Consider the following 13686-nt stretch of genomic DNA (forward strand, 5'->3'; position numbering starts at 1 on the left):
GCAACCGGCAGCGACCCGGCAAAAATGTCCCTCTTTGAATAATGTCGCATCCCTAAGAGCCAGAGAGACACCAGCAGCTGTGGCGTCTATGACGGACACATCCCACGGACTCTAACCTTTCTCTGCTGCAATAAATGAATTTGTGTACATAAGAATTTATAATTATTGCCTGGAAAATATTAGGTTTTTACAAGTATTCAACCTATCGATTACATATAAATAAAAGTCAGTGTGAGATTAGGAATATATCGATTTTATTATCCTTTTTTTTAGATTTGACAGAGAAACATTTACTTAAAGTACTTGAGGGCGAAGGAATTCTTATAATACTTATATACATGGAAACGGGATTCATATAAAATGAACAACAAGTGGTTTATAATAGGACATGTTTAGGTGTTATGGTAGTGTGCATAAAGGCTTTGGGGTATAGTTAAAGCATGTAGGTGGCTAACCGAACCGGAACAAATCTACAAAAACCTTAAGAACATTATGGTCAGATTTCCGGGTGTGAAAACCTTTATTGTGGCATCCCCTTTGCCCAACGTTAGACATTGGCTATAGGTGAGATGTGCATTCGAACTAACGTTTTACTCGAAGCAACAATACAATGTAGGTACCAAGTGTATTTCTTCATTAAAATATCATTTCTCGAGTAGGCACAGATGATACAGAAATTCTGCACTACAAAACGTAAAAGGTGCATGCATGAGACGCCTTTTGACTTTCAGGTGATCAGTTGTGTCTACTACAAACGTAAAATAAAAAAAAATGCTTTAAAGACAGGCCGCCAAACCCCGCTAATCACTGCCATCCACCACCTTCACCATTCATTGGTTATTTCATCAGTGTGTGTATTTTGTGCACTGACGACTGATTGTTCTGAACGTCGTTAAGGATTACCAAAGGGTAATCACCATTTTTGGGAATTACCTTCACCACTGTGTTGTCTGACTATACTCCTTTCCCCGCGTGGTCTTTACATCTATGGGATCTGACTATACTCCTTTCCCCACGTGGTCTTTACATCTATGGGATATGACTATACTCCTTTCCCCGCGTGGTCTTTACATCTATGGGATGTGACTATACTCCTTTCCCCACGTGGTCTTTACATCTATGGTACCTTACTGTACTATTTTCCCTATGTGGGATTTACCTCTACGGTATCTAAGTGTGCTCCTTTTAAATAGCAAAAACTTTTATGATTTTCAAGACATTTATAATGAAAGAAGATTTTGCAGCAATTTATAATGAAGAATTCCAGGATACTGCAGTAGAATAACGAAAACACAAGGCAAAACATCCGCTGAATATCACATATTGTACAATGACATCATCTTCGTTCTGGCCCGGGGCCAGTGAAAACATACCATTAGTTTCAGTCTGTCGAATGGCATTATAATGAAATGTGTGTGCGTGTGCGTTTTAATGCCCGTATTCCAGTAGTGTCTAACTGATTTTAAAAGTAATATTGTATGCTTTCCATGACATTTTTTTTGGCGGGTGGGGGATCACCTTCAAATAATATGAATTCGATTTGCGGGTCCATGCCTAAGAAACACTTTTCTGGTAAGACTTGCATTTCTGCACGTTTCGATGACTGTTCCTTGCAGGTCTTCGCCTGCGCATCTCGGACACTTTCCGGTCTGCCTTGTTGACAGGAATGCTGCAGAAGTCACCGTATTCTTGGAGAGAATGGGGGAGGCTTGTAAGAAATCCGGTGTGACCAATGAGATGGTTGCTGTTATGGGTTACTGCATATATCAACCGTTTCTGACCAATAAAATCCCGAGCAAGGCGGAACTCAGGTGCGCGCCGCTGCGTCCTCCTGGCGAAGAGCCTGGTAAACGCCTGTGGCAGAAAGTAACTGTCAAATGCGCGGCTCATTTAATAAGAGCAATCAGTCCAGCTCCGGGAGTCATGGCGACTACAGCGTCCAGTCATTACAATATTCTCACATCCAGCTCGTCCATCGTGCACTCGGAGCCCGGGAGCATGCAGCAGGCAACCGCGTACAGAGACGCGCAGAGCCTGTTGCAAAATGACTATACAGCGCATAGCAGTAGTCATCCGCTAAGCCACGCACACCAGTGGATAAGTGCGCTCTCACACGGGGACGGGACCCCGTGGTCCTCCAGCCCACTCAGCGAGCAAGACATAAAGCCCTCGGTGCAGGGTGGCAGAGAGGAACTGCACAGTTCAAGCAGTCTGCAGCATCAGCCGCGACTGTCTCACACGGTGCACCAGCCGCATGGGAACCATCATGACGCAAGGGCATGGAGAACAAGCACAGCCGCGCACACACCGAGCATGGCAACGACGAACGCGCAGACCCTTGTCTATTCCCAGCCTGGTTTCACCGTGAACGGTCTTATTCCGAGCGGCGGACAGGGTATGCACCATCACGCACTGAGAGATGCCCAGGAAGACCACCACAGCCCCCACCTCAGCGATCCCGGCCGCCAGCCGTCCCAGCACCAGAGCCATCACGATCACTCAGACGAGGACACACCGACCTCGGATGACTTGGAGCAGTTTGCTAAGCAATTTAAACAACGTCGAATCAAGCTGGGATTCACGCAAGCCGACGTCGGACTGGCCCTGGGAACCCTGTATGGAAATGTCTTTTCTCAGACTACGATCTGCAGGTTCGAGGCTCTGCAGCTTAGCTTTAAAAACATGTGCAAACTCAAACCTTTGTTGAACAAGTGGTTGGAAGAGGCGGATTCCACGTCAGGGAGTCCGACTAGCTTGGACAAGATAGCCGCACAGGGGAGGAAGAGGAAAAAGCGGACCTCTATAGAGGTAAGCGTGAAGGGGGCTCTAGAGAGCCATTTCCTTAAGTGCCCAAAGCCCGGGGCGTCGGAGATTACTTCACTGGCGGACAGCCTACAGCTGGAAAAGGAGGTTGTAAGGGTTTGGTTTTGTAACAGACGCCAGAAAGAAAAACGGATGACGCCTCCCGGAGGACCGCTGGGAGCTAGCGAGGATGTTTATGGGGACACGCCGCCCCACCACGGAGTCCAAACGCCGGTGCAATGAACAAATATCAACAATTGATACATTTGTATTATGCTGTTTTGTCCCTGTACTGATCCAAGATGTGGACTGCAGAAGATGATTCGGTTATGTCTGATCATCACTATGCCTCGCAGTAAGAAATCTCTAGAATATCAGCCGCGGAGAGGAAGACTTTGCTTCAAGAACTAAGAGAGAAAATGTCCTGTGAAGATTCCCAACACTGTGACACTATGGCCCTGTTGTTACTGGCGTATGCGAAATAAACCTGACCTTTGTGCTTCGCTGTGCGTTTCCTCAGTTCAGCTCCGTGTTCTTTTGCATTATGCGCACAGAAGCTCATGGCAGCTCGTTTTACTTGCCGAGCTCTTATCCCGTGTTGTGCGGGATGCAACAACAGCGGCATTTACCACGTAAACGCCATCTTTACGCTTTCAGGAAAAGCGGCTGGGGTTGAGCATTGCCTGGTCCGGGCGCTTGGAATGATCTCACCTGACAGTCATGATCCCATTGATCTTTTCAGACGTATTATTATTATTAGTAGTATTATAATTATTAAGTTGACATGTAACCATAAGACTTTATCTGACGAGTCACGTCCCTTAATTGGCCGTAATTGCTCAGACGTGTCCTCGAGGCCAGTGGCGCACGCAGTGAAACAAAGAGTCCCAAAGAGAAGCTCGCAGCCACGCGCCAGCGCCCGGCCGGTCCGCGAGAGCAGGCGCGCGCTGGCGCAGTCTGTTGAGATTTGGAGCCGCGTTTGTAAATATTGTATATTTTCAGCAAATCCATGGCGTTGTTTTCGTCTCATTGAGGCTCTTTCTCTTGAAGAGATTTTTTTACAATACTGTAAAACATATTTAATTGACTGCAATTATTTTTTTACCTAAATTGTTTAACATAATTTTATATTAGGTTTTAATACATTGTGTTTTTATTTACAGCGACTTTTACGCAATGTTATGCTTGCTGTACGCATCAAAATGTATCGCCACTGTTGTTTTGTTTTAGCCTACAGTTTTCGTTAGATGCGAAACATATTTTGGCTTGAACGCGTACAATGTTGACATTAAATTTCCATGTTCCGAGGACATGAATTCCGGCGACGAGGAACCACGCCAGATGCGAAAAAAATGTTTAGAATGAAAGTTTGCAATGAGAAACGGCAGCACGGACGTAAAAGGTCGGTAAACAGAAACGAGCCTTTATCAGGTCTCATACAAGGGCGCTGTACCACTGCAGATTTTTGGAATTTGTATATGTGTACATTTTCGTATAATTCCTTTAATAAAGGAAAATTGACATTGAAATACATTTTATTTGATCAGTTAATAGTTGAAAGCAATATATTTCTTTGCCTGTGCTTTTGGCTTATTATTATTATTATTATTATTATTATTATTATTATTATTATTATTACATTGTTGTTGGTGTTGTTGGTGCAATTACTGTTGTCAATATTTAGAGACCCAAAATGTCATTGATTCTATAGCGGGGCAAACATGACCAGCATTACTTTTATAAGAACGGGAATGTCATGTATTTAAAATACTACTGGGATGTACTGACGCTGAAAGTCACTATCAAGGCTAAGCTTATGGGCGAAGGCTTACAAATCATTTGCAGTTCGTTTTATTACTATTGGGTGGCATGCCACTTAAGTAATTCTACTTTATTTTATATATGTATGTGTCATATATATATATATATATATATATATATATATATATATATATATATAATATACACACACTACCCAATGCTGTAAACTTTTATCACTGTGATACCAGTTATTTCTTTGTAGTTAACTGAATGAATTAACCATTTATTATTTAATTACATCTTAAATATCTGAACGATTTCATTTCTTATAGATGGATGGAGGTTCTGTCTTTGTTCAGTATATCTACATTATAAGGATTCGGTTACCATCATTATTGCCTACACAATATAAGAGCTGCACAATTAAAACAAAAAAAAAAACACTCCAGTAATTAAAACACATTTCTTTTCTTTAACCTCCGAGATCAAACGTATGTTTTTATTTATTTATTTGAGTTGTGGTGATGTGATGTTTGCATTGCTGAACCTAGGTGTGGAAAACCATTCTGAGTTTGGTCGATGGCTAAATTTCATACGAATGTGCCCCGTTGCCTTGTAACAGTAATTTGTTGTTTTAAATGCAATATCATTCAAGCTGGCTCTAGCACTTTTATAATGATGCAAATAGCAATATTATTGTATTGCCACATTTTGTATCGCTGCATAATAAGAGACAGAATTAATATGATTTTCGTATATATTTTACGGAGTAAATTTTGATTTTTCTGAGTGGAATTTGCTTATCGTGTTAAAAGGAAACCACTGTCATTCATATGTTCACGAGTCATGTGATATTTTCATATTTTACAGCAGCTCACTCTAAAACTACCAATGATGTATATAGCAGAAGATAGCTTTGATGTGGGTGTTATAATTTCCGATGGGTAATAAGGAATATTGTTGCTAAATCGGGCACATCTGAAATTAAAAGAGTGTACCTCAATTGTGCCAATGAAGGTGCATCATGTCACGAATGATCCATGAACTTGTTTCTTCTTTAGCTCAACAGCCGTCTGGGTGACAATTTAATCTGTGCTTTAGCGACAGCACCCAACACCCCAAGGCTCAGTGGCGAGTAGGGGGAGCAAGGCGCGTGGGATTGGCGCGGGGTCTGTGTTTAAGGTCCGTGGGAGGCCACGTCACGGCCCAGGCGATATAATATAAACTCCGAAATAATATGAACTCCTCCAAAATGTTCCGTAACAAATATTCCGCACTGTTATAATAGTATTCCTACGACGAGGCAAATTATATCGATGTAACTCAATGAATCGCGTCGCAATTGTTAAAAATATCATTATTTTAAAATGTCACCTACAAGTCATTGTTTACGCAAGCCTATATACTTTACCGGCGGGGGAAAAATAACTAAACTTTCGTGTTTAGAACAAACACGTTTCACTTTAAAATTGGTTGGGCGACAAAGTATTATAGGTAAATCTTTGCAAAAGTGTTTCCAGTTCTGAGTATAACAGAGAAATGTGTAATATAATTAAGAGTAGACAGTATAACAACGTAACGTGGCATAAAATGTTAAATGAGTTTATACTACATCTCATGACAGATTAATGGCTATGTAAAATCACCTGAAAGGCCTGTGTATTTGGTATAATTATTTGGATATTACATTTCTGTTTGTAATATTCTCATAATCTCAAACAGGCTGTAATGTGCCATGCGTAGACAACTCTTATACAGTATATAGAATACTTAAAACCCTCTGCTCGTCTCGACAGTTCATACTCCTTAAGAGCCATAAATTTAATGCTGTTGAAATTAATTCTGGAAATAGAGTCCAGTAGTTATTTTTGTGCAGCGGTATATAATGAAAAAGCGGAACCCTCACCCAGTGCACAGAAAAGCGGTATAAAGGCTTTCAGGGTTGATGCTAGTGGAAACTCGCTATGCACGCAATAGCAAAGTAAAGATTTAAATATTCTCGCTCATTAATTAATCTTTGACTTGGAGTGGGTTCGTTCACGCACCACACTGTCTAAGAGGGTATCGAGTCGCTACTTATGCATGATCTGAGAGATTACATTATACAAACTACACGCGAAGTGGAATGTTTCGGGTACTACCGTATGGGAGAGCTACTACTTGCAGGATTCGCGCTCATGGTCCGTACCCGCAGTGGTTGTGCAGTGGGCCGCTACTACAGGTAGTACCAGAACCTCTTCGTTTTTCTATTCAGAGTGTTGGCACCTCTTAGTACTGAATAACAACGGGAGGGCCAGCACCTGCTTTTCTCCACTTAAAGCACTGCTTTCTGGAATGCACAGCGTCTTAGAAATGGTAAGCACATAACATCTGTATATGCTGCAGGATCAGAACACTGCCTTAATATCAATACATGCTTCGATATCACGAAGTGAGTCTAGCTTTAATATCAGTACATGTCGGCTAAATATCAGTACGTACTTCAGTATCACTGCATACTGCCTAAATATCAGTACACACTGCTTCGATATCAGTACATACTGAAGTATCAACATACACTGGCTTAGTATGAGTACCCACTGCAGTAATAGTACATACTGCTTTATTAACTGTAATATCTACTTGGCGGCTGCAGTACGTTAGGCTTCAGAGGGAAAGAAGCTGAAGTGGGGTCCCCACATATTATGATCATAAGCAATTGCTATATAGAGGGAATTTTTATATGGGGCGTTTTGGGTTCACTGTAAAAGATGTGCATATAACCTCTATGTAATCCATTTTGCTGCATAAATAAGCTGCTGTTTAGAATTTGTGATCCAGCTCACTGCTACCTGTTCTTTGATGGATATGTAGCTGTTGTTGATAATGATCTGTTATTTTCTAGGCAAATCTCTTAATGTCCACAGTCACTATCTTCCCCTTTCACGCTGTGCATGAAGAACCATAAACGCAACTAATGGGGGCTCCTACGAGGTACTGACGAACCTTGATGGTAGCTGTATGTTTTCTAGTGAACACAAATGAGCAAAAATAGGATCCTTATAATTCGCCATAAATAGCAGAGTGCTGTTTTAGTATTATTTAGGAATGTTTTATTCGTTTTTGGCGTAAATCTCCGATTACATTTCAAAGTCGCAAGCTTATTAAATAAAGCGCTCATTTGGCGCCATCTAGCGAGCAACTTTATGAAAGTCATTTCTCTACTCAGACGCTACTGCGGTATCACCCGTCTTGTTTTCGATGGGAGGTTTTACAGTCTCTCCATGTTTTCCACAGACATCTGTTAGTCATTAGCATGTGTCTGAGGTAGCTGTAAACGTAAATACTATCGTTGGCGCCTTTGAAAACAATGGGACCAAAGAAAGAAACGTGTCCAGCAGATTTTCAGAAATTTTCAGGTGCTCAGAATGGAAAGAGGCAGGTCCTTTGTGCAGCGTAGCTTCTGGGATATGCTGCGGACCCCCCAGCCTGCATAGGATAAAATGGATGGATGTATGGATGAATGGAGGGATGGATGGATGGATGGATAATTATAATTCCAAAATACTATGTGAACTTTATTACCTTATGCTCCCGACACAAGTGGTACAATAATATGGGATTTTCAGTTAGTACATTTTTTAGTATCATGACCAGGGGCGTAGCTAGAAATTTTAGGCCCCTTGATAAATTGTCACCTTGGGCCTCTGGGTTGGGCTGCCTCTTTCAGGAAACATGGGTCCGTCCCCCCCCGAATCTGCCAGGATAACCTGCAGTCCATCCATCCATCCATCCATCCATCCATCCATCCATCCATCCATCCATCCATCCATCCATCCATTTTATCCTATGCACTTCCCGATTATGATATTATGGGCTGGGTTAGTGATCTCAGTCCCAGAGTTAATTTACTTGAAAAGCACCAGGGAGTACGCCACCATATATATGAAGTGTTTCGGTTTACAGAAAGTCACTTTTCAATTTAAAGTTAATCAGTTTGCACTAAATCCATTATAGTGACCAGATGACAGGTTTGCTCTTACTTTTAAGTTTATTAGGAAAACTCAGAACACACTTTGAGCCGAGCTCCCAGAGATGCCCAGTGTCTGCTCTTCTCTCAGTCTGATACACTGTTTGTTTGCCACAATCATGCTGAAACTCAGACAGCTTGTATCACACTGACCGGCGGGTACCTGATGCGTCTTACCGCCTCGTGCTGTGCCGACCATCTTTAAATGGGAATCAGTGATTAAGCGTTTGACTCATCCAAGCACGCAGCACTAATCAACATTATAAGAAGGGGGCCAGTGCTGTGACTGATTGACATGAAGTCACAGATTTCAGCTTGGGATGAATTTACTCTTTTGATTAGTTAGACGTTACTGAAAAACTACAGCTAATTCTCTTCAGAATGCTGGTCATGTTGCCTTTATGGCTAAAGTTTGCTGCTTGACTGTTCTGCGTTCATGAGAACAGCAGGTGGCGCAGTAGCTAAGGTCATAAAATGCAGGGTAAGTTGCAAAACTGACCACCTGTCTACTCGATTTTTCAGCCACGTGCGCAATACAGGGTGGCAGTATGGTGCTGCAGACCAGGAATCCCCCGCAGACAATGTATGTTTGTGGGATAAACGTGAAACAGGGAGAACAGACAGAAAGCTCTAAAGATGGAGCCGAGCATGGTAATTAGACACATTGACGGCACTGTAAAAATACTCCTGTAATACTCTTGTAGGTGACCCTAATATCCACAATTTTTAACAGACATCACATCTCTCGTAGTTATTTTAGAGATGTCAGTAACCTCTTACCCAGGCTAGAAAGCAGAATACCGCCATTGTCTTGTTGAAATCAGGCTGGCGTTTAAAGCAGGAGCTTCTCTGGGCCACGACACTCGATGCCTCTGAGTATGATGTGTGTTTCTGTCTGCTTCCAGGAGCTTCCTTTAATGAGCAGATGTGTTCTAATCATGGCCCAGTGGCTCAGTAACAATGCAGACACTGAGCTGCCTCTGTGGTGTCTGAACCATCCCTGCAATGCCGGACCACAGAAAATCGACACCGGGGAGAGAACCGCAAATCGCAGAGCAAAGTAAAATGTTCACAAAAAGAAATATTTTACAGGGCTCTGGCAGGCCTGTGCCTGAACAGCTATGTAGCGCGGAGGGTGAGTCCCAGGAAGGAGTGAAAGGCACTTCATGTGATGCTGTTTATGACCTCTACTGCAGTTACCCTGCAAACACAGGATTACACAGGGAGTAAAACCGGCTCTGGTAAATGGACAGAAATAGACAGAATTCATCCGAAAATGAAAGAAATATATTTTTCTTTAGAAATTAACAGCACCCCCCCCACCCCCGAATGGGCTCGCTCACAGATCTGAGCGTAGAGCAGGACAGTCAAATCACAGAAGTATGTATTCTAAGGCCACGTATATTTTTCATGTCGCTTTTCTATGCATGCATTCTGATCATGGAAAATAACAGAAACAGTTACATTTATTTAATCTGCCCCACTGATTGATCTGCTTCCAGTACCCCTCTGCCCCCCCACCCCCCCCAACCATCTTTGAGAGGTCTTACTATCTCCATGGACATCAAAATGTTTGGATGCCCTAGCCTAATGCACAATCACGTGAGCAGGGATCCAGCAAGTGCTCTCACATGTACGCGTGTGTGCATATGTGTGTGTGCGTGTGTGTGCGTGTGTGTGCGCGTGTGTGTGTTAGTGGCAGTGAGGGTGATCCATCCTGTGAGGAATGCAGACCACTGCGGGGGGGGTTTCACCATCCCTCAGCTCTGCTGCCAGTTATGGCGCCTCCTGCCTTTGGATTGTGCCAGACAGGCTGCTGATGCCTCTTTGCATTTATTCATTTAGCAGGTGCTGTTTACAAGTGGCTTTCCAGGCCTCAGGGCATGAGCCAGGGCCTGAAACACAAACCATGCTTGTGTGTGTGTATGTGTGAGTGAGTGTGTGTGTGCGTGTGTGTGTCTGTGTGTACGCGGGTGAGAGTGTGTGTATGTGAGAGTGTGTATGTGGGTGAAAATGTATATGTGTGAGTGTGTGTATATGAGTGTTTGTCCCAGATTCCCAGCATGCAGCTGACAGTCCTCCGCCAGTGATCTTTACACTCACCCCACTGTAACTCCTCGCCTGTCTCCGGTTATCCTGTTTTCTCCCTCAATGCCCTGAAATGACCCCCACCAAAACACCAGCTGGACAACTAGCCTCCCCTACACTGTGTGTGACTGTAAAGTGACGTATTCCTGACACACTGCGCATATATATCACTGGGAGCTGTGAAGTATTCCTGACAAACTGTCACATGGGTCCGTACATCCACGGGATGTCTCGCACAGTTACATGGTCTTACTCTTTATAGGACAGGTCTGGACAGTCCTGCTGTTTTTCATGAATATTAATTCACGGGCTGGCTTGGCACTTATTTATATTCTGAATGACTGACACCATCAGTTGTCTGACTTTACTCATACTGACAAAGATCGAATCAGAACAAACTAAGTAACACAGTAACCCTCAGTGCCATTCCTCTTATTACATATTTCAAGTTGCCCGCACCAGAGCAGAGCAGAGCCAGTAAGTTACCACAGCTGGTGTTTGTGAAATATCTGCTTGTTTTAGGTTCAGCATAATCGTAAGTATCTAGGACTTTGAGCCCTGAAACTGTTGAGCTTCCCGTCAGATTACAGATTTGGTTGCGCCAGTGAGTTCCGTGTTCCAGCGTCCATCTCCATGCAGGGTTGGGGTCATGGACAGGCCCCCCCCCCATCTCCCCCGCCCCCCCCACCACATTTCCATGATGCCATTTAACATTCACCCTTCTGAAACAGCCAGCACTTCAGGTAATGATTGTGCATGAAAGCAATTACAAGAAACATTGAAATGAAGGTCCTGCATGTATTGGGTTATTTCTGTGAAGGTGAGAGACGGCAGTTTGTGTGCCTGTATTGTATTAGTCCAAATGTGTGCATTAAGCTTAAATGAAATAATACGAAATTCCTGCTTATTTACTTTACAGGTGATTTTACACAAACCAATAGCCAGTGGGGTTACGGGCCTTGCTCAAGGGTCCAATGGTGCAGTCACTCTCCTGACCATGGGATCTGAACCAGTAGCCTTCTGCTTCCAGGTCCAATCCCACTGAGCCATACTTCACCCTTATATGGAGCAGTGTCGGTCAGCAATGGCACGCAGAGACATTAACGACAGCAGTCCCAGGTAGCGATGGAAGTGGTTGCCATGGAAATCCACCACACCCTGTGGAGACTGTGCCTCATCCAATAGGGTACATGGATACCACTGGCTGTGTGGTGTAACATTATAATGAAGGTCTATTGTAATACATCTGAAGGAGGCTAAGGCGGGCTGACCGCCATACGGAGGGAAATGCTCGTTTGAAGCCGGGTCCTCAGCGGTGGGCCCGCTGTGATAATCGCTTCCTTTATTACACGTTCACTGGCCATAAGGCTCACCCCCGACACGCGTCGCTGCGCTGGCCAGCCCTCAGGGGGAGGGGGGGGGGGATAATAGAGGCTGATTTAAATCCCCAGTTATCCCCAGCTGAAATGGACCTGGGCTGCCCGGTTTAGCTATCTGTAGTGCCGACATGCCCCTGCCAACAAACCCCCCCCCCCCCACGCCATTGTTGGCATCCAGAACCCGAACCGGCCCTCTGTCCCCAGCACGTGCCTCCCCCATAACAGACCCACGTTCTCCGTCTCTGCCTACGGCCTGGCTGGCCCCTCTCAGCTTCTCCTGTTTCTAAAGGCAGCCAAGTACGACATGATCTGTTTACCCTGCGTGTGCCGATGACGGGCTGGATCAGGACCTGGAATCCAGCGCACTGATATACAGTTTCAGGTGATTCTGCCAACATCCCGTTCACAACGAGGGTAGGAGTGAGGGGGAATTGTGGCACTCTGTTCAAGCCAGTAAGTCTGCCGGGCATCACCGATTACTGCCGGAGGAGAGAATCGGTGGACTGTCTGAGGAACTAGTGGGTAGGGAAAGGAGCCTGATGAATGTGTGACCATGAAGCACGGCACCTCCGGTCGTCACTCGCTGCATTGCTCACAATCACTGACTATGTCACTCACTGTGTGCCTGATATGGTCAAAGTAATGATTTAAAATAATGCAGCGTAACACAGAGACTTACTGATGACATCATCACAGCGCTCACGCAGGTCTGTGTACAGCTACTGGCTTGCTGTGTGTCCTTGTAGGGTGACCCACAGAATGACACAGACTGTCACATCATGTAGGGTGACCCACAGAATGACACAGACTGTCACATCATGTAGAGTGACCCACAGAATGACACAGACTGTCACATCATGTAGGGTGACCCACAGAATGACACAGACTGTCACATCATGTAGGGTGACCCACAGAATGACACAGACTGTCACATCATGTAGAGTGACCCACAGAATGACACAGACTGTCACATCATGTAGGGTGACCCACAGAATGACACAGACTGTCACATCATGTAGAGTGACCCACAGAATGACACAGACTGTCACATCATGTAGGGTGACCCACAGAATGACACAGACTGTCACATCATGTAGAGTGACCCACAGAATGACACAGACTGTCACATCATGTAGTGTGACCCACAAATTAACAGATTGTATTGGGGCAGGTTAGGTAGTGTTTCCTGAAGTATGAACTAGGACACTTGACCAAAGCCCTAGCAGACCTCTAGATATAAATAACTATATACTCAGTCAATAACCACATCCCAGCAGATTAAAATGAATAGAGAAATCATTATAATCCCCTTATGAGTTATATGTGCACTAGAGTGACCAGAAAATCTTGGTTAATCAGTGTTAATCAGTGGGAATGGGTGATTTGGATGGCAAGACATTAGCAAAACACTGCATTCTGGGTAAAATTGTCACAGCTATATTTAATTAAATAATTACTAAGAGGAAAGTCACTTGCCTGTGGTCAGGGTACATTCATAGGGCGTCGCCAGTACATCATCTTTAACGGGGTTCACTTCATGTACAGCTCTGCACGTCTGTGCATTACAGCATAACTCTCAGTCCACGGGCAATCAATGTACACAACATTAATTCTGTAATATGGCTTAAAAAACAGTACTGATATGTA

At 44.0% G+C, this 13686-nt stretch overlaps 1 protein-coding gene across 1 annotated transcript; it reads left to right on the top strand.

Annotated features, from left to right (window-relative positions):
• Positions 1–1852: 1852 nt before the first annotated feature.
• On the top strand, positions 1853–3307 carry pou3f2a (POU class 3 homeobox 2a). Its single transcript, XM_048985668.1, has one exon. It carries the CDS (start codon positions 1924–1926, stop codon positions 3043–3045), a length of 1122 nt encoding a protein of 373 aa, XP_048841625.1. The 5' UTR covers positions 1853–1923; the 3' UTR covers positions 3046–3307.
• Positions 3308–13686: the final 10379 nt, after the last annotated feature.

The sequence above is a fragment of the Brienomyrus brachyistius genome, chromosome 19, assembly GCF_023856365.1.
Source record: "Brienomyrus brachyistius isolate T26 chromosome 19, BBRACH_0.4, whole genome shotgun sequence".
Lineage (NCBI taxonomy): Eukaryota > Metazoa > Chordata > Actinopteri > Osteoglossiformes > Mormyridae > Brienomyrus > Brienomyrus brachyistius.